Source organism: Rattus norvegicus, chromosome 11, assembly GCF_036323735.1.
Source record: "Rattus norvegicus strain BN/NHsdMcwi chromosome 11, GRCr8, whole genome shotgun sequence".
NCBI classification, from domain to species: domain Eukaryota; kingdom Metazoa; phylum Chordata; class Mammalia; order Rodentia; family Muridae; genus Rattus; species Rattus norvegicus.
In genome coordinates, this window is record NC_086029.1 from 86,926,996 (window position 1) to 86,948,501 (window position 21,506).

The following is a 21,506-nucleotide window of genomic DNA, read 5'->3' on the forward strand; positions in this document are numbered from 1 at the left end:
CACACCTGCACACATGGACACATTCGCACATTCACACATGTGTGCACATACATGCATGCACACATGTATGCAAAGGCACCCACACATGCACACACACACACATATACATAGACATAAATACTTATTTACACGGGCACCAACAATGAAGGAAAATAACAAAAATTATCTTCAGATTTAGGAATCCTCATGAATTTTACATTAAAGTTTAGAATACATTTTTATACTTAAATATAAATGTAATAAAAATAAAAGTATATCTCACACACCTTTATATTTAATATTTACCCATGTCTGGCAAATATGGAGCATGCCTGTAATCCCATCACTTACAGACAGGGACAAGTGAATCTATGAGTTCAAGACCAGCCTAGCCTACACAACAAGTTAGAGGCTAACCAGAGCAACATTACTACAGACATGTATATTTTAAAGTTTTCATTTAAATTTAAGAGTCATAAGGTGAATACATTTTAAAGCTATTTACAGCTAACTTTATGATTTCTTGTGACAATCACTCAGAACTCTAAACTTTCAATTATTAGTTTAATTTCGATGAGTTTATTTTGTATCTTATTGTTTTCTTTCTTTTAGCATTTATCTTGGAATTACACATTCTAAAGCCATATTTGTGTTTCCTCTCAACACCAAATGGCACTGATGACTATTTTTCATATTTATAATATTTTAAAAATAGACTTCTAAAATAGTTCTAATAACCCGTAAGTAAATGATGACGAACGTGAAGTGTATTTGAATGATGATTTTGAAACACAGTAGTGTTGTAAGATAGCAGGATCAAACTTTAAAGGTCTTGATCATTCTTAAACTTTGAGATTTAATAATAAACAAAGAATTATAGTCACTCTTTTGACTCCTTTATCTTTGTAACCAGAAACAAGGCTGGGGGTTATTATCTCATTTTATTTCTTTTCGATTTCCTGGAAATGCAGCTCTTTCTTTACACATCAAGCATGTTCTCATTCATTTTCTCTTCAGTTGATGGAAATCCTTTTATAGCAGGATAGAAATGGCTAGGATGTCTCTGGGAACCTTTTCAGTTTAGAGGTAGAGGCAGGCATATAAACATACATTAGTAATGAAAGAGGAAGGGACTATGACATTTGATATATATAGTCCAAAGGGTCATGACATTTGATATATACAGTCCAAAGGGTCAAGAAATGTCACAACTTGGAGTAAGATGAATAACACTAAAGTCTTGGCGTGGGTGGCATTGAGCAGAGGATTCTGACACGATCAGGGAAGTTGGACAGAGAACAGAGCACGCCAGCCAGCTGGCAACATGTCAGCAACACTTTGAGGACATACATGTTCAAGAGTTCCAACTAGAAAATGAACCTGTGAAAGAACACAGAGGAACACACACAGATATCCAAATGGGGAGTTCAGATTTATTCATGAAAATATCAAAGAAACTGCATAGGGAAAAAAATCATGTTTACCCCATTTGAATCTTGATGTGCCCTCTGTCCCTTAGGAGAAGTAAATGCCCAGACCAGAGGTCATTACAGCATCACTGGGGCCATTAAATCAGAATTCAGGATATAATGAAATACTCTGACTTAAAATGAAACCATATCAATTAAGGCGAGTATTAAAGAGAGTAATTGATGGGACATCTGCCAGCAATGAGTTAATTAAATTGAGCCTTGATTTAAGAAAGTGCTGCTTGAAGCAGAAAGAGCCCATCTCTTTACTGAGACAGAGCATTTAAAACCTGAGCCTTTTCCAACTTTCAGTCTTCGGGTGGGTTAAGAATGCGGTGGTGTTGTGCTACTAGTAAGAATATAATCACTTTTCTTAAAACATGACAAATTGGTCCCACTTTTACCATCTTTCTATGTTCTCAACCTTAGCATTGTAAGGATCTCAGGACAAGTAATCCTATATAATGAGGAAAATAAACAAAAGTTTATGGTTGGCCAACGTACACTTTCTATTTCCCGACTAACTGCCCTGGGCTTGTACATGTGTTTGATTGCATGAGCCTGCATGAGAATGTCTGCATTTAGTGAAATGGGCAGGTACGAGATGTTTCGATCTGGTTCTTCCTGCCATTGAATGTGTAGCCAATCCATCACTTCTCCGGACAGTGAATCATGTTGACAGGATGCATTACATTTTATAAATGTCTTCCCTTATCTAGAAGACTCGCCTTTTATAAAGGCAGGCTTTGCTGCACTCCACAGCCATTGAACTATCTGCCTTGACTTGAAAATTTGGTTTCTCTGTTAGAACTGGAAGAGATTTTTAACATGAAGTTCTTCTCAACTTCTCTCTGCTTTGGACTCCTGGCTTTGTTGTCTGTGACGACCCTTTTACATTCTGTACGTGGACGGCCGCATCTGAGCTCAGGTATGTGTGCCTGATTTGAAAGCCTTACAGGTGGGTGAATAATCCTTTGTCTGTTTATTTCATTTATTTTTCTGCCATTAGTGAAATAACTCCATAAGGCAGTAATGGAAGTAATCACCGAATTCTCCTTAAGTAGCTGATGTTGTGAAGTGAGCTTACTCTTTGAAGTTTTTCTGGTAAATTGTGCCAAATTGGTCCAATATAATACTATAGGAACTTCAGTTATATTTTTTCTAGTCATGAGTATTTATTTTATATTTGTCCTATATGGTTAGGGATTTGAATGGGGAACAAGCTGTAGTCAGCCATGTTCCAAGAGTACCTTGGAGAGAGGAAAAGACTTCTGTCATGTGAGATTATAAGTTTGCTGCCCATGAAAGGAACATTTCAGAGAAAGTAGAAAATAGCAATGTGTTTGCAGAACTGTGGGCAGCTAACTCAGTGGGTTGGCAATGGGTGCCAACCCTGAAATTAGATATTTATATTTCACGTATGCATGAAGCCAGAGCTACAATGACCAGTGATACATGCGATTGTTAGGAAGTGCGCCACAGATCACAACAGTTTCTCCCATACGTTTATGATCTGCCAGAATGACGAGAAATCGCCTTATTTTGCAGAGAGAACAATAGACCCTTCTCTGCCATAGAGCCGTACAAAGGCAGTGCCTCTGTGTCACTTTTTGTCTGTGTCACTGCATTCAGAGTAGGCACACTAAGGAAATGATTTTTAACGGTGGTGTCATTACAAATATACCAGTTTTAGAATGAGCAAAAGTGGCTTTCTGTGCTTACTATATTATAACAAATTCTACTTTGAAATGTCACTGCACTGTATACAAGCATCCTTTTCTCAACTTACGTGGGGTGCTTGTTTATTAGGCAACCGAGTTAACTTGTGATACTTTTGTAGTTGTCCTTGTTTTAAAAGGAGTGACTGAAAATACTGCTCTTAAGACAGTATTTCTTTCTGCTTGAAACTGTGGGGTTTTCTTTTCTTTTATCTAACCTACCTCCTGGTCAGGAAGGAACTAGACATTTTATCATACACAGCTGAAAGTTGGAGGGGGTTTAATGTGTGACCTGAAGGTAAGAAAAAAAGATCAGGTTTCTCACATCTGGATCTAATTCACCTTTACTCGACCTTGTTACCCCTAATGTGGATTTAAAAGCAAACAAAATCAAAGGTGTGTTCTGGCTATAGAAAGGAAATTATAAAACCTACTAATGAAGATTTTCCTATTGACAGGTGAGTGCCATCAGAAAAGGCAGTTCAAAGGTGGGACTTACACATTCTGTCTTCTATTCACGGCACTCAAATTTGTTCTCTCCTTCTGAGGCACTGCCTTTGTGTGGCTCTATGGCAGAGAGGGTCCTATTGCTCTGTCTGCGAAGTAAGGAGATTTCTGATGGTTCTGGCAGAGCAAAAACATATGAGCAAAACTGTTGTGATCTGTGGTACACTTGGTAACAGTCATATGTAATACTGGTCATTGTCACTCTGGCTTCATGCATATGTGAAATATAAACATACACGCATGGCTCTAAAGCATTGATAAGATTTATAAATCACACGTATAACCTCAGGATTCCACAGGGTGACTTGACCTGCATGTATGTTTAGCTGCATAGTGGAAAGGCAAGGCGCTGTGACTCTCTTTGATCTCAGGATCATTGCACATTCAAGAAGTTGCTTAATTTTTAAGTAGAGTTTATTTTCTGTTGTAAATATTTCAAGGGTTAGGTGAGCTTTTCCCCATGTACATTAAATATCCAGAACAATAATGCTAGCTTTTATTCATGGGGCAAATATTAAACCACACCTCAGGGAAAAGTGTAGAAGTGGGAAACAGGTTCCCAGAACAGCAATGATGGACAAAATAACCAGGATAGCTACGGAGGGATTATTTTGTTACATTACTATCTGGGACCTTTGTAGGCTTCCTTTTGGAAGAATTTCTTGTTTCTGTTTATTAGAAGTTTCACATGTTCCTGTGAGCAAGACAAAAGCTGTTTTTAGTGTTGACCCCATGAGTAGCCATGAATGGGTGCTTTCTGTGCCTTTGTTTACCATTCATTCTCTCCAGCCCATGCAGTTTATCCTTCTTTCCTCATCTACATTCAGATGCTTAGTATGCCTCATCCACTGAGCAAGAGACAGAAAGTGTATTTTTTAAGAGAGAGAGAGAGAGAGAGAGAGAGAGAGAGAGAGAGAAAGAGAGAGTGTGTGTGTGTGTGTGTGTGTGTATGTGTGTGTGATTCAGAGGTCAGCATCAAATCCCCCAGAGTTGGAATTACAGATGCTCATAAGAAGATTCATGTGTGTTCTAGAACTGAACATGGGTCTTTTCCAAGAGCAGCAAGTACTCAGCCATTGAACTGTCACTCCAGCCCCCAAGAGCTTTAAGCTGCATGTGCAGGACCATGGCCATGGTCAAGGCCAGGATTCAGATTGCCCCCAAAATACTTTATTCAAAGTGACAACAGGTTCATGAAGGTTTTTTCTTTTTAAATTTACTTCTTACAGTATTTTTAAAAAAGTACATCACATAAAATCAATTTCTCTCCCTCTCTCTCTGTGTGTGTGTGTGTGTGTGTGTGTATGTGTGTGTGTGTGTGTGTGTGTGTGTGTGTGTGTGTGTGTGTGTCTGGAACTATAACGCTAAACTACACTTTCAGTGATTGAGGTCAGCCCAGTTAGCAATCTACTGCAGAGAACCCTCACCAATCTACTTCCTGCCCACACAGTAACAATGACATTTGGGAGATGGGGATGGGGGGAGATAGACTGGAGAGGATATAAGAAACTTTTTATATTTTTAGACCCTCATTTAAGTTCATTGTATGATACTAATTACCACTCTGATGGCATCATTGTTGTTAACCAAAAAGGGTTTAAATAGTCATAGTTCACAGATTGAATGAAGTCTGCTCTCCCAATTTATAGTTTAGAGTCTAACATTTATAATGCTGAGGGATGTAGAGAGCTAAGTCCTAAATGCCTGTGGGGTAAATCAAGGACAGTGAGAAGAAGTAGACACACAAGTAGGCAGCTTTCTAACTCTTCCTTGAGGTCTTTAAAGTGAAGCCTGTAGAACAGATTGTCTCATATTTAAATACAACGTATCAACTGTAATCACAAAATGAAAGGCTATGTTTCTCTTTTAAGTCTTACTTTAGTTTTTACTTCTTGTGTCCAAAGCAATTGCAGATACTGAACAATTAAACCCACACAAAAGAAAGTAAAAGGCCCCTGTAATCCCTCCACCTCTCAGGTGTATCTCTCAGAATGCTCGTACACATCCACTTGGCTTTAGAATGGCTTCTCTTTTGGATCATATCCTTCCCTTTCCCTCCGACATTGGTGAATGTATACACTATGTTCATCGCAGCCTTATTTATAATAGCCAGAAGCTGGAAAGAACCCAGATGCCCTTCAACAGAGGAATGGATACAGAAAATGTGGTACATCTACACAATGGAATATTACTCAGCTATCAAAAACAACGAGTTTATGAAATTCGTAGGCAAATGGTTGGAACTGGAAAATATCATCCTGAGTGAGCTAACCCAATCACAGAAAGACATACATGGTATGCACTCATTGATAAGTGGCTATTAGCCCAAATGCTTGAATTACCCTAGATCCCTAGAACAAAGGAAACTCAAGACAGATGATCCAAATGTGAATGCTTCACTCCTTCTTTAAATGAGGAAAAAGAATACCCTTGGCAGGGAAGGGAGAGGCAAAGATTAAAACAGAGACTGAAGGAACACCCATTCAGAGCCTGCCCCACATGTGGCCCATACATATACAGCCACCCAATTAGACAAGATGGATGAAGCAAAGAAGTGCAGACTGACAGGAGCCGGATGTAGATCGCTCCTGAGAGACACAGCCAGAATACAGCAAATACAGAGGCGAATGCCAGCAGCAAACCACTGAACTGAGAATAGGACCCCCGTTGAAGGAATCAGAGAAAGAACTGGAAGAGCTTGAAGGGGCTCGAGACCCCATATTTACAACAATGTCAAGCAACCAGAGCTTCCAGGGACTAAGCCACTACCTAAAGACTATACATGGACTGACCCTGGACTCTGACCTCATAGGTAGCAATGAATATCCTAGTAAGAGCACCAGTGGAAGGGGAAGCCCTGGGTCCTGCTAAGACTGAACCCCCAGTGAACTAGACTGTGGGGGGGAGGGCGGCAATGGGGGGAGGGTTGGGAGGGGAACACCCATAAGGAAGGGGAGGGGGGAGGGGGATGTTTGCCCGGAAACCGGGAAAGGGAATAACACTCGAAATGTATATAAGAAATACTCAAGTTAATAAAAAAAAAAAAAAAAAAAAGAGTTGACTGCCAATCCCAATGACCGAGAAGCATTCAATGACTCACTAAACATGTCCATGTCGCATTTGTTTATTACAGGACATGAGTTATTTCCAGCTGAAGAACACACGACTCAGGAGAAACTACCGCTGGGTCTGCTGATCCGAAACCCTGGTTTCCAGAGGCCCGCCCATGCTGGTGAGTCATGAGCAAGGCATTCCATGGCTGTTAAAAACAGCAGGACCACGGTCTCTCAGCAGACTCCGATTCTCTGCCCCTCTGACACACTTCCCTGTGTCTTAGACTCGGACTTGTGTTGTAGGAATATCCATGGTGATTGGGCTTCACAACTCTACATTGGTTGTTTTCTGTGGTGGACTCTGCCTATTACAACTAGAAGTTTCCTTGTTGAGGAGTGAGGACTGACTTATCTATGGTATAAAGACAAATACTTCCAATGTGGTTAGTGATTATGCTGGGTTGATAAGTGAGAATTTGTAAGTTTTCCTCCTAGATCCATGACTTCACTAGAACATATATGATATGCAAAAGTCTTCAATTAAAGATCAATGTTATACATTCATGATACAAGTCATGGAGCTATTTACAATATTAAAAGCGCATTTTATTTCCTATGAGAGTTCTAACAGGTTGGTAAATGCTGAGGAAAAGAACATTTATCCTACTTCATATTACTCTTCCCCATGTGCGAATAGTACTTCTCCAGGTACTATTTTCTACATCAAACATTTTGAGAGTGTTCTGTCCATAGGTTTCCACTAAGAATTTCACCAATTAACTGAAGTTCTGTGCCGTGTTCCTTTGAGTTCTGAAATGGAGACAGAGATTACAAGTTGATCATCTAGGCTGCATCAACAGGGACACGATAGTCCTTTGAGCAACAAGATATGATCCCATAAACTGTCAAGATCCTGTCATAAATATAGAGAGGACAACCCATGAGAAAGCATGATGGTTGACAAAGTGGTGCCTTCTCAGACATCATCTGACACATTGTTTTAAAAAGTGTTTATATTGGTTGGATAAAATATTGGTTTAAAAATATATACAGAGTGGGGATATATCTTAGATCTTGTGCTTAGCATACCCAAGTACATGGCTTGAGCTTTTGTCAGAGCTTTAAAACAAACAACGAACAGACACAAAACCCTCAGAAAGTATTAATTCATTTAAAAAGCTGATTATACAAACATTACATAATTAAAAGACTATTATTTGAGAAATAAGTAAAATTATAAATTGGAGAAAAATCCATACCCAAGAAGAAAAAACTTGGAGATTGACCATTAATTTTTTTTTAAATTTTTCTTTCTTGCTTTAGATTTTATGAAGAATTTTTGTTTTGTCCTTTATTTTACATTGTTTCATGATAATGTCCCTACGTCAATAAAATATTATGATTTATTTTTAAACATACATGATGATAGAGCTATAGTGTACTTTAAAAAGAACTTTCTGCTTGTTGATGGACATAGGTACTTTCTCATGATATAGGTTATCAGTATTTTGAGCATTAGAAATACATTCAGTGTTCAGCATTAGTAAATGGAGGGCAGCCTCAAATCATATGAGAAAGATATGAGAGAATAAATGCATATTCTGAAGTCAATTAAACACTGCCCTTGGTGTGTTTTTCACTTACCAATATCTCTTACAGGTGTAGATTTGCCCAGCAAAGTGGAAGAACTTAGACAGGTAAGAGTGCAAAATAGTTCAATACTCTAGTGAACTATTATTGGATAAATCTTTAACACATTATTTTCAATGAGTATTAATATTACAGTGTAAAACTTCAGATTCTGCTGGAGAAAGAATAAAATGCTTCTCCAATAACAGAAAACAAACTAACTGGCACACACACACACACACACACACACACACACACACACACACACAGAGGTCAAGGTGATACATGATTGGACAGTAGAGAGTGGGATAGGGACAGAGTTTGTGTAAGGCAGGAGAGAGGGGATCAAGAGGGAGTCTACTGAGGAAGATGGTTCAGATTTAGGTGAACTGGATCGATTTTATCTCGTCTAGGTGGGAGGTTTATATCTTTATCAATTGGCAGTGAATTTATTGTGTGGATGAATTGTGGATTGAGAATTTAACATGTAAAGCTAATGGCTAAATTACAAGTTTCTGGAACTTTGATATTTACCAGGCTAAAGAGGACAGCGTGTGTGAAAGAAATGGCTGAGAGGCAGTTGGAGCATGAGGATGTGGTTCTGTTGCCTGTGCAGAGTGAAAACATACAGGATCCCCAGAACGAGATGTGTGTGTGTGTGTGTGTGTGTGTGTGTGTGTGTGTGTGTGTGTGTGTGTGTGTGTCTGTGTGTGTGTGTGTGTGTGTGTGTGTCTGTCTGTCTGTGTGTCTGGTGTGGTAACTACCGCCTAGGGGACCACACGGAGAGGGCAGCTAAAAGGGAGACAGCCGGGAGTGGGCAGCTTGCAGACTGAGTGGATGAGTAGCAGCCAGAACAAGCAGATCCGCCTCTCGGGAACTGATAGCACAGAATCCTTTCTCATTTTTACCACAACACACACACACACACACACACACACACACACACACACACACACACACACACACACTCCATAGCAAATGTGATACTAGTGACATCATCTGACAGTTAAGTGGTTTCAGAAAAGGAAACTCATAAGAATGCAGCCAGTTGGCTTCAAGCAGCTGGCTTGTAGAGAGTGAAGATCCGCCATTTTGACAGGGAGCCCCCATCTTCTCCATCAGCCAGCCTCGTGTTCTCTACTCCTAAACATCCTAATATCTCATAAAAGCACTTTAACGTCTGGGTTATACGATGTCTAAACTCTTTCAAATACAACACGGTGCTGTTCCACCATTATTAACCAAGCAGGTTGGCCACTTGGCAACAGAATTAGGCCCATCATTCTCTTTTGAGGAGCAGGAACATGGGGGTATGCAATAGGCAGGCCAACCCTACCTTGATAGAGGTGGTTTGTCGGGGTTAGATATTTGGGGAGCTTGTGAAATCTTAAGGTCGTGTGGAATAATGAGCAAAATATATAGAACCTGAGATACTTTTTGTCTTCTAGAAAATAAAAGGACTCCTGGAAGTCCAAGTAATCGCATAGTTCTCTGGCATTTATTTGAAGAGACTGATCGTATGGGGGGGGGGCATAATGTTAAGCCGAGTAGCCTAGGCTATACCCAAGAGGACTCGGTTTGTAAATGATGTGTGTCTGAATTACACACATTACACACATATCTATTGCTATGAAGAGATACCATGACTAAAGCAACTTATAGAAGGAAGCATTTAGTATGGGGTTTAGTTGAGAGGGTGATTGGTTAATTGGGGGCTTGGTTAGGAGGGTCCATGAACATTACGTCAGGGAGTATGTTAGCAGGCAGGCAGGCAGGCAGGCGGGCAGGGAGGGAGGGAGGCAGGCAGGCAGGCAGGCAGGCAGGCAGGCAGGCAGGCAGGCAGGCAGGGAGGGAGGCAGGCAGGGAGGGAGGCAGGCAGGGAGGGAGGCAGGCAGGGAGGGAGGCAGGCAGGGAGGGAGGCAGGCAGGGAGGGAGGCAGGCAGGGAGGGAGGCAGGCAGGCAGGCGTGGCACTGGGATGGTAGCTGAGAGCTCAGGTCTGATTCATAAACAGGAGGCAGACAGAGAGTAAGACTAGGCCGGGCATGGGCTTTGAGATCTCAAAGTCTACCCCCAAGGGGCACCCCTTCTCCAACGCCACACCTATTAATATTTATATAATTATTGGTGCTTTTTGTGTTTATTTTTTCTTTTAACTCTTCTAGACTTTCCTTCCTTCCTTCCTTCCTTCCTTCCTTCCTTCCTTCCTTCCTTCTTTCCTTCCTTCCTTCCTTCCCTCCCTCCTTTCTTTGTTCACTGTCTTTCTGTTCTTTAATTCCTTATAGCTAAAGAAGCTGAGAGAATGGTTTATGGAGGCAAAGAGTGCTGAGCCGTCCAATGCTTTAGACAAGCTATCCTCTTCCCACCCTATTAAACGAGGTAAGTTTTAATTTTAGTTGTAAAACTTATTTTTAAAGGACTCTTTTGGTAAATTTCTCTATGAATAAAGGGATGATATTGTATTTTTTTAGTCCTTAGGTTAAGGTAAAATAAAAAATTACGGTTTTTAATTTTTGAGAAGTGTTGCTGTACCAATGTACTTGAGCCACTAATGATGTCAACAGTGGTTAACTACCTCACACTTTCCAGTTTGAAAGGAAAGGCGTCCTCAGTGATTAAAACTCCCATCTACCCATCTACTCTCCACATTTTGACTTAAAGATTGAAACCAGAAGGACGGAAGTAGAAATAACCAAGTTTTAAAACAAGTTAATATTTTACTTTACACAAATATACTCAGGAAAATTAATCTTTGAATGGCTAGATTTCCATAGTTTTATAATACTTTCTTGTTTTCTGTCTTGTTTCTTTCTTTTTTTACTAGATATATTTCTTTACTTACATTTCAAATGTTATTCCCTTTCCTGGTTTCCTGTCTATAATCTCCCCTCTCTCACCTCCCCACAAATGGGTATTATCCCAACCGCCTCTTTTACTGTCCACCCCCCTCCCACCATATTCCCCTGCTCTTGGGGTCCAACCTTGGCAGGACCAAAGGCTTCCCCTTCCACTGGTGCCCCAACAAGTCTATTCTCTGCTGCATATGCAGTTGGAGCCCTGGGTCAGTCCATGTATAGTCTTTGGGTAGTGGTTTAGTCCCTGGGAGCTCTGGTTGGTTGGCATTGTTGTTCTTATGGGGTTGCAAGCCCCTTCAGCTCTTTCAATCCTTCCTCTAATTCCTCCCCCAAGGGATCCTGTTCTAAGTTTCTGACTTGTTTCTTATTTTTGAGAAAAGTAATATTCTATGTATTTCTTTAGTTCACTAATGATGTGAATCTATTAAATTATATTTGACTTTTATCACCACCCTCATTTGTCTTTAATGTCAATACAAGCATATTGTTACAATACTTCTAAAGAGAAAGCAGTTAAGAGAGTATTAACAACTTAACCCATACTAGCCACCATTTTATATCCTGACATTTTATTATTTGACAGTCAAACATTAAAGCTCTAGATGGCTTGATTTCAAATATTAACTTCGATAATTCCTCTCTGTGACCACAGACAAAAAATTTCTTATGAATTGGATTTTTGTCCATATGTATAATTATATTTAATATATTAAAGATAATTTTTGTTTTTTAAAAACTAAATTAATCTAATTCACAATGCTACACAACATATGATAACTATTGTATGAACTTCACATTTCAGTAATTGTCCCATAATTATTATTTTATTCTTTAGTATTGCTATGCCTATTTTACATAGGAAAAAACTATATCTTATAGAAACGAGATTACATGTCCCAAATAACACAACTAGTAATGAAGGTAAAATGAAAAGTAGTATGGGGTAGAGAAAGGATAGAAAGGAAGGAAACCTTAGCTTTTTAAAAGATTGTTACAATACTCCTTTCTAGTTCACATCACAGAAAATAACGAACGACTCTGAGAAAATCAGTGATTACTTATGATGCGAATGCAACAGAACCATTCTTGGTGTCACGTGTTATATGTCCCCCAAAATAGGAACAGAAGGGAAGCAGAGAACAGACTGAGGCTCCTCCGTGGTGATTCCTACCACACGTTTGGGAGAAGCAAATTACAAAGGGATTAAACGATGCATACGTATTGAGCAGTATATCAAGAAAGCTTTTGGTGGAATTACATCCGAGGTGTAAATAAAAATGCTGGGTATTCAAATGACCCTACAGAAGCCTATCTGAGAAAGTAGGAAATGAGGCTACTTTACATTTAACAAGCCAATGAAAGTTAAGGAAGAGAAAGCATGGAAGAGGAAAATATTGAAAACGTAGGAGTGGAAATTGGCTGGACTCTTCCTAAAGGCAATTTAGACTGTGCTATGTATATGGTGGTAATCTAAGTCTCAGATACTTGGTGTCACTATGTTCAATGCATATAGTTTCATATTTTCATATGTTGCCACTATATCAACTATAAATATTTTACCTGCTTCCAGGGTGGTCATGGCAGAGTAGGAACTCGGAAGAGTGTTTGGGTTATGAACCACCTCAGTTCCAAGGTTACACTTACCACTTCTACTGGCAGGGTTAGTTATAGGCTCTCACCAACACACTGACACATCAAGATGGTAAATACCAGGAAGTCCCCGGGTTACCTGGTTAGCACACCAGCAGATCCTTGTCTTTCTTTAAAATAGAGATAGCATTCATCCCATTCCTGAAAGGATCACAGGGCCCTAACTCCAGTAATCCAAAGTATACACAACTGGATTTCCTAGGAATGTCTGATCAGGAGCAATGTAGTAACTCTTTGTATTATTTTAAATCTTGAAATAAAAAAGCCAAGTTACTCACCTGATACTAACCTTCATAATTGCTAGAGGAACAGGGAAATGATAAGTGCCACCACCTGTCCCCTTAATGAAGACAAACAGGAGATAGTGACATCTGGAATGATATTCCTAGTAGTCCTGGAAAATGTCTGGCCACCTAATAAAAGCACTTGTTACTCCGAGGGTAGAGAGTGGATTCTTTTTGGACTTGGCTGTTTCCTAGATTTCTCTGTTACAGCATTGTTACTCCTGTCCCATCTTTTTGCTTTTCATATTCCTTACTTAGGAAAATAGTTTCTTGTGAATTTCGAATCTTTCCCAGGTGTTGTCAAACTCTTAAAGCTTCAGGTAAAAGGCTTATTTTGTCTTAAGCTACAAAGAATAGTTTTCATCTCAAGGGTCAAGCTTTCTTTTTTTGATGGAAGAGAAAATGAAAAGAAAGAAAGGAAGGGAGGAAGAAAGAAAAATCAAGGAACCTTATCAATTATTTTTATGTTCAAATAATTCCTTAAAATATTTTAATGATTTCTTATTATCATCTACAACTAACATCAACTTCCTTGAAAACAGCTGAAATATTTCTTAAAGTCCATATTCTGGGTTTGATTTCTTCCATGGGCTCTTTATTACATCTGTTACTTAATACAATCTTAGAACCTATTTATTTCACTTAAAACGATGCTCTCCAGTTTCATCCATTTATGTGGAAATGATGGAATTTTCACATTTATGGCTAAATACAATTGTGTATTCACTTTCTTCCTCTCCTTCCATTGCCTTGTGTGTGTGTGTGTGTGTGTGTGTGTGTGTGTGTTAGAGAGAGAGAGAGAGAGAGAGAGAGAGAGAGATTGAGCAAGTACTTAATTTGATTTATGAAGTGAAAACCTCAGCTGACTCCATAATTGGTATCTTGTGAGCATTGCAGTGATACACAAAGGTTTATAAGCCTCTCTAGAGTATGCTGAGTTTGATGTTTTGAATGTGGACTTAGAAACGATATAGCTGTATCATAGGATATATCTATCTGCATTTTTAAATTACCCTGTGTACATGCTTGAGTCTCTCTGTGAATGTTCAGGGAACTGCAGGTACCCACAGTTCAAAAGGGGGTACCAAATCCATAAGATCTCAACTTATAAGGGATTGTAAGCTTTACAGGCTCAGGTATTTTTTAAGAACACCGCTCTTAATTGCTAAACCTTCTGCAGCCCTTAACTTTAATTTTTGAGGAAGCGCCGTAATGGTTTTCATAGGAAGCAGACTGACTTATACCCTCAGCCATGAATAAGAATTCCTCCCCCTTTTTTGCATCCAAAATGATTGTTTGTTATTTTTGTTTCTTTGATGATACCTCTTCTGACTAGGATGGGATTCGGTAAGGGACCCACATGATTTCTCTGTAGTGATTTCTAACTTTCTTGAAAAATCGAAACTTGCTCTAACACAAAATGCTCATTTAAAAGGCTCAGACAAAGCATCCCAGTTTGTCATGTTTGGCCTCCAGAGCGTTAGCTTCATCAATGTGTTATGCGTGACACAGTGTCCAGTAACCTCATAATAGGATAAGAAAAGGCAAAGGAGGGTGGCAGGTGTTCTCATTTAGAACCTATTATTGAGTGGCCCTGATTCTGACGGAATGAGGTTGTGTGCAGTTGAGAACATCAAGGAACATGAGCGACAGACGGAGAGTCTCTGCCACCGATATTTTGGCCTTATTATTATTATATGGATAGCAAATGCGTGCTGATAGCGATTTCAGTGAATAAATAAATTTCAGAAAAGCAGCTCAAATGGAACTTATAAATTTGAAATTTACCAACAAATTCACATGCGGCATTTTGATGAGACCATCCATAGAGTGATTCTGTATATATATATCAGGAAACTATTCAAGGGTTGAGTTATAGACCAGTTAAAGAGCAATGCTGTGAGTATGGAGAAGGGTTAGTAACGAGGGTTGAGAAGAAGCAGATACCAAGGAAGGAAACATCATGAAACGAGTTCAAGGAAGCCAAGGACAAAGACATTTCAAGCAACTTCACAGCATCTGAGCTATGAAAGCATCAGTAAGGAGAGAGCCAAGGCCTGCTGAGTAAACCCAGTCACAAAACATTATTCATAAGTGGGTCAGCATTTTATGAAAAGGGTTATGATTAAAGAATTGGAACCACAGATAGCAGGCATGTCTTATGTGTATTCGTTTGTATGTGTATCTGTGTATGAGTGTATGTAGATAAAAGGCCAGAGGACAATTTCAGTTGTCATTTCCTCAGACACTGTCAATCCTATTTTTGATACAATGTCTCTCACTGGGGTGCAAGTTTGCCCATTAGGCAAGTCAGCCATATGTTGAGTTCTGCCTGTAAGACAGTTCTTTCATTGAACACTTTTCTGATGAAGCACATGTCATTAACTAGAATGGTTTAATCATCAAGGAAAGGTTTTTTTGTTTTTTGTTTTTTTGTTTTTTTTTTTTAAGATATGAAAGCATGCTCCTATGTGGTAGCAGCTAAAAGGTTCTTTAACAATGGCTACATGAGGTAGTCAGCAAGGTTGGCTCATGAAACAATGCATATTCCTCATGACGTCAGGATTATTGACACCTAAAAAGTAATCATCATAAACAAGCACATACGAAGGCGAAATGCACCTCCATCCAGCTGACAGCAGTAAGTCTCTTTACTGACATAATCTTCCTTATAAATGTAACACAGTGTGTAGATAGCTGCTCTAAACCGAAGTGCGCGGTATTGAACACGAGTGTGAGTTAGGCAGACATCCAGGGCAGCAGCAGTCGAGCTGGCTTCCTGAAACTAAAAGATGATTTGTATGCTTGGGAGGAACCAACTCTATTTTGCAGTCCCACACATGGTTAGTCCCTTTCAACCAGGCCCAAAATATATCTTCAAGCTATATTCTACTGCACACTTAACTGCTCATGCGATGGAAATCTTGCCTCCGTGTCAGCTTTTATTTTTGTGCCAGACAGCGATATCCAAAGATATCTGAAGGAACAAACTGCATGATGATGAGACGGAGTTTCCATAACAAACTATTAAAGGAACACTGGACTTAAGGGACATGTTCTCAGCTCAGATCTGAAAATAGACCGCAGCCTTCACAGGAGTTGAACACGATACTTCAGAAGGAGGGTTACAGCTCCCCTTACTGAAGGTTTACCGTGACTCACCGAGGCATCTGAAGACTGTAATGCTGCCACATTTGCCTTGTATTTTTCTGAAGGAGTGTAATGTGATCAGAATATTAAGGTTCAATACAATGAAGACTGATTTACCTAATATCATTGGGTAGTTTGCAAGGTGATCGTTAAGCTTCCCTTTTATTCCCAGCATAAATAGAAGATCATTAGCTCCTCTCTTTTATATACATAACCGCCTCTTTAGCATTTCAGTTCCACAAAGTGTAAAATGCAAGTGTGAGTCTCCTCGGTCAGCCCCTGTGGTCCTCAGACTGTATTAAATACATTATAATGCACAGGAGTGGTGTCCAATGAACTTGTATAATGGGGCTGCTCTCTAATTCACACTGCCCATAGTCTCTGTGCTCGGGTGCTTTGGGAATCTTACATGTGGCTAGATAGCATGATGAAGAATTTGAATTATTTACTTATCTAATTTTAAGTACACATGAAGCTAGCAGCTCAATACAGGACATAGTTTTTTTTTTTATTTTAAAGAAATGGTTTCTATTTCTTATTCAAGAACATAGAATGTTTTATTGAAATGCAAGATTTAACATAATTCTAACAATTTGCCTTGTTTTCTTCTTTAGCTTGCTTTTGGAAATACTGTGTCTGAGACTTTTCTGAATATACCGAAGAAAGGGACACCAAAAAATTACATGTGTATACACGTATATTATGCACAATATATGTATACATATATACATATTGAAGTTTACGTTTGCTTCAAGTGTTAAGAAACTGGCCTTTGTTCTGCACATCACTTTCTCATGCTGTGAGCCTGCGCCCGCCTGCTTCTGGCTTGCTGTATGCTTGTATGGTGAACAGTGACACTGGCTGAACTCTGGAATGGAACTGAGAACTGCGTATCAAAATGGCTTTGGTGCCGAAACTGGGTGGTTTGATCTGTTGTATGCTCGCCTGAAGTCTGCCATCCTCTCTCAATGTTTCGTTGTTGACTGTCAATAAAAATATTTTGAAAAATAATCTTAGAGAGTTAAAATAAATCACACGGTCTCAACTCACGAGGAAAATGTGCGTTATGCTTCTTTCTCATGTTTACGATTGCACTTTTTTGTATTAATTAGGACAGTTGCCGTGGACAACACTAAGAATGGGTACATGACTGAGGAACAGAGAGGCATAGCTTGTCTAGATATGGAAGAAAGCGATACTAGATTTCCAAGACATAGTATGTGAAGAGAATATTAATAAAATGACTTGTTATGGGGGTTCATATTTCTCACATTTGCCTCCTTCAGAAATCTTTGACACACGCCTCAAACAGACGAGACTCGGAGTGCTCAGAAACAAAACTCCTCAGAGAAGCATTGGCTTTCCCTTGTACGTTTTAGTTTCCCGTTGCTGTATTGTTTGTCTTGTTTTGTTTTCTTATAGCTGCATAAGCCTCAGAGTTTAAACTTAATTTTGCCCGACGTCGATTCTGGCACAGAAGCATTCTCAAAGAAACTTTAAATGCTGATGATGGCACTGTTATGTAGTCCACATTACATTCTTTTTCTATATAATATTAAGAAGTGTACTTTTTATCTCTCTGCTTGTGTGGTGTTTAATCGTAAAGGACAGGATGGTAGCATACAAAGCCCTGTGATAAGAATGAAAGCACAGGAGTAGTAAAGACCACTTGTAGCCTAGAAACCCGAGCAGATCATGACAAAGAACATTACCATGAGTACAGGTAGGATAGAGGAACTCAGCTTAATGTATGCCAATATGTCTGCGGTCCTTCCAAACTGTGACATTTTGGGGGGCTGAATTCTGTGAGGGTCATGCACGGTGCTCGAAGAAAAGGAGTAATCCCTCAAGGTGCTGGAGGAAAGGGGACATTCAAAAATTTCAAAATATTTCAAAACAGCATATTCAAAAGCCAAGGTAGGAAGAACCTGGCATTCTTGCAAAAAAAAAAAAAAAAAAAAAAAAAGGAATCAGTATGCTTGGGCTCAATGAGCAAAACTGAAAAAGTGCACTAATTAGGCAGATGGGTTATAGACCACTAGGCAAAGATAACGTGCTGGACTTAATTCTAAGCAAACAAACATCTCTGATGGATGCTAAGCAGAGCAAGGTCTGCACAAGCTACAGATCGTTGAGACAGTGTTTTCCACTCTGGAAACACAAAGGATGTGGCTTTCCTTCATCCATCACCAAAGACAAGCTATGGTGCCCAAACTAGGTCCGTTTCATCACAATGCACTGATTCTCCCCACATTTGCCCTGGAATGAGCTTGGCTCCATTCCAGAGACCAATGTTCAATGTTTATTAACCAAGTGTTTAGGTAGAAGATTCACCCATAAATGGTGCTGTTTTCTTAAAACTCTCAAAAACCTGGAAATGTAGATAACAGATTGGATTAAAAGTAGATTCCGTGTTGAAAAGAGGGGAGAGTGAGAAGAAAACCAACTTAGCAGCTTAAGCGCCATGCATATGGTGTCTGTGTGCCCTTCCTTGGCAGCCGAAAAATGCACAGGAATAAGCCTGAGGGACAAGAACTGAGGATGCTCCTGTGTACAAGACTGAACGTGAGCGCCAACCCCACGCTTAAAAGACTAAAATCCCTACTTACCTTTTCTCAGATTTACTTTCTTTGGAAGAATTGAATGATATTTTCATACATCGAGACATAGGCATTACATAGAATGCCATTGGTACTTTTCAGAAGATTCCATTCAGTTTTTAAAAATTTAAGAAATTTAATTTCCAAGTAATACGAGGACAGAAAGTATAATTTGGTAAATTTTGTGTAGTATAAACTTTAAGGTATTGTAGCCTAGATTACACCCTCATATGCAATGGTTATGTAGTTAACAGTAGAACTCTGAAATTCATATTTACATATTCATTTGTTCTAGGATCTCTAGAAACAAAGAGAAAAAGGGTAATACATATTTTTAAGATCATAACCATTAAAATTGATGGTTTCCCAGGGACATAGAGTTTAATTTACTGATACATTGGATTAAAAATAAAGAGATAGGACATCTTATTATTAACATAACTGATGTCTTAATTTATGTATAAGAAGACCCCCATTTCAACTAGAATATTGCTATTTATTTTTCTATTCTTTCCAATGTGGTGGTAAAAACTAACATATATGAATTGAAGTACCTTTAAGTTGGACAGGTGTTTTTCTCTTTTTCTTCATTAGAGACATGAGACAAATGCACGCACTACACAGAATGGAGCTCAGATGAAAATATAGTGTGATCTCTTTAAACTGTTATATGATTGCATAACTGTCTTCTTTTTCCTCCCTCCCTCCCTCCCTCCCTCCTCCCCTCCCTCCCTCCTCCCCTCCCTCCCTCCCTCTCTCCCTCCCTTCCTCCCTTCCTTCCTTCCTTCCTTCCTTCCTTCCTTCCTTCCTTCCTTCCTTCCTTCCTTTCCTTTCTTTTGTTCCATGTTTCTTTTCTCCTTTTGAAACAGAAGACTCAAGTTGCCAGGCCTGACCTCAAATCTTCTACTTAGCTGAGGGAGGCCTTGAATTCCTGATCCTCCTGCTCTTACCTCCAAGGGCTGGGATGACAGGCACGAGCCACCATACCAATTATGCAGAAAATGTATCTCTTTCATTTTAGACAGGCATTGTACTGTTGATCTGGATTCCTTGCTCTCATAGCTTAATTTTAATTAAAATAATGCAGAAAATCTGTGTGTCAAGCTAAATTTCAAACTTTTAATATGAGAGATTGTAGGCTAATATTGATTTTAATACCTTTTTAAAAACACAAAGCACTATTTGGTTGGGATTTTAGCTTAAAATCACTGAATGCTGAAAAAAAGAAAAAAGAAAAAAGCTGCTAGTGAGGAAACATTTGCACAATTCACACTTAGGCTAGTAAAAATAAACAAGAGAGGCAGTAACTTCTTTTCAAATGAGTCTTTCAAATTCAGAGCTTGTCAGAATATTACACACGGGGCAATTATGCTAGCTTTCCCTATATTAACGTTTAGTTATTAGTTACTAAAAAACACAAATGCTCAGGTTTCTCAAAATTTATTTGTCTTTACTGTAGCCTTCTGTCACAGTTGAAGCAAACACTCATTTACTGTCTCTTTTCTAAGCTTGGAGTTGAAGTTTTCAACAATTTGACAAACTTCAGAAAAACTAAAAAAAAAATCCAATATAAATCACTATGTGTTCATTTCTTATTTCTTTACATCATCAGACCTTTAAACACTAGGTTACTAGAAAGTACATTGGATAACTGAAATGTGAAAATATTAATGGCAAGAAAATACATTATATTTGACTGCTGTTTTAAAAAGTAGGATCAAGGGCCATGTTATAATGTGTGAATCATTGAAAAATACTTTCAAAGGTATCCATGCACAACTCAATTGAATAGCAACACCAGGACATGACGGGCTGAGGAGTATCAGGTTTTGGAAAGGTTTGTAGAAGGCAGTTCCTTGACAAAAGGGGTAGGAAAGAACTTCACTGAAGTGTCTTCTATCCTTTGGTGGCATTTCACGAAAGTAAGTCATATCTGTAAAAGTGAAATTGCAAGGTGTTAGAAGTGTTCTTGCACTTGGTAGATCATAGGAAAACCCACAACATTAACAGAGATGCAGTCTTTTCACCACATGGTACTTCATGGCAGCTTTTAGTTACACAGCATATTTTATACCGTAATATAAATAGTAATTTCAAATACTAGTGAGTTTAAAGAGCATTTGTGATGCATAAAGCTAAGAGCCTAGGCTCAAGTTTTAGTGAAAATTCTATTTGTTAGTTTTTCAGATATCAACTTTATCTAATTTCTTTTAGTTTTATATCTTAGTTAAAAGGATGTTGTCAAGAAAAAACAAAAGGAAGACAAGGCAAGATTGACCAATGCTTGCTTAATTTTTGGATACACATTGATAACCGGACTCTGCTCCTTAAAACAAGAATTTGTGAGATTTATGTTGCATTTTAGAGTTCTATCAATTTATCTGGATGGTGGTATCAACAACATCCTATGATAAAATTATCAATTTAAAACAATGATATGTGAGTCACACAATTGAGGAAAGTCATAATTCAGGTCCTAGCAAGTGACGGCTGCATCAAGGCTGTTTCTAATGTCATCAATCCTGAATTCAATCCCGAAGTTTCTAATTCCACCTACAAAAGCTTTGAATGTGAGTTGCTTAAGCCAATGCTTCTACGATCTTAAAACTTTAGC

The 21,506-nt window shown here is 38.8% G+C and overlaps 2 protein-coding genes across 3 annotated transcripts in view; one reads left to right on the plus strand and one right to left on the minus strand.

Moving 5' to 3' along the window:
- Positions 1–2,214: 2,214 nt before the first annotated feature.
- Uts2b (urotensin 2B) lies at positions 2,215–17,260 on the plus strand. The gene is made up of 5 exons (NM_198133.2): positions 2,215–2,376; positions 6,807–6,905; positions 8,386–8,423; positions 10,639–10,732; positions 16,907–17,260. Exons 1-5 carry the CDS (start codon positions 2,277–2,279, stop codon positions 16,930–16,932), a joined length of 357 nt encoding a protein of 118 aa, NP_937766.1. The 5' UTR covers positions 2,215–2,276; the 3' UTR covers positions 16,933–17,260.
- Positions 17,261–20,027: 2,767 nt separating this feature from the next.
- Positions 20,028–21,506, minus strand: part of Ostn (osteocrin) — a 36,300-nt gene continuing 34,821 nt past the window's right edge. The window contains exon 5 of one of the 2 annotated variants that reach the window (NM_207612.3): positions 20,028–20,825. The gene's annotated coding sequence lies outside the window, so the exon portion shown is untranslated. The remainder of the gene's footprint in view (positions 20,826–21,506) is intronic. The other variant, XM_039088499.2, reaches the window with a different exon arrangement.

What these genes read in the sequence shown, in the direction of transcription:
- Uts2b (NM_198133.2), top strand. Translation starts at nt 2,277, where the DNA reads ATGAAGTTCTTCTCAACTTCTCTCTGCTTTGGACTCCTGGCTTTGTTG. An exon ending in ACGGCCGCATCTGAGCTCAG is followed by an intron (nt 2,377 to 6,806) that starts GTATGTGTGCCT and finishes TGTTTATTACAG; the next exon opens with GACATGAGTTATTTCCAGCT. An exon ending in AAGTGGAAGAACTTAGACAG is followed by an intron (nt 8,424 to 10,638) that starts GTAAGAGTGCAA and finishes AATTCCTTATAG; the next exon opens with CTAAAGAAGCTGAGAGAATG.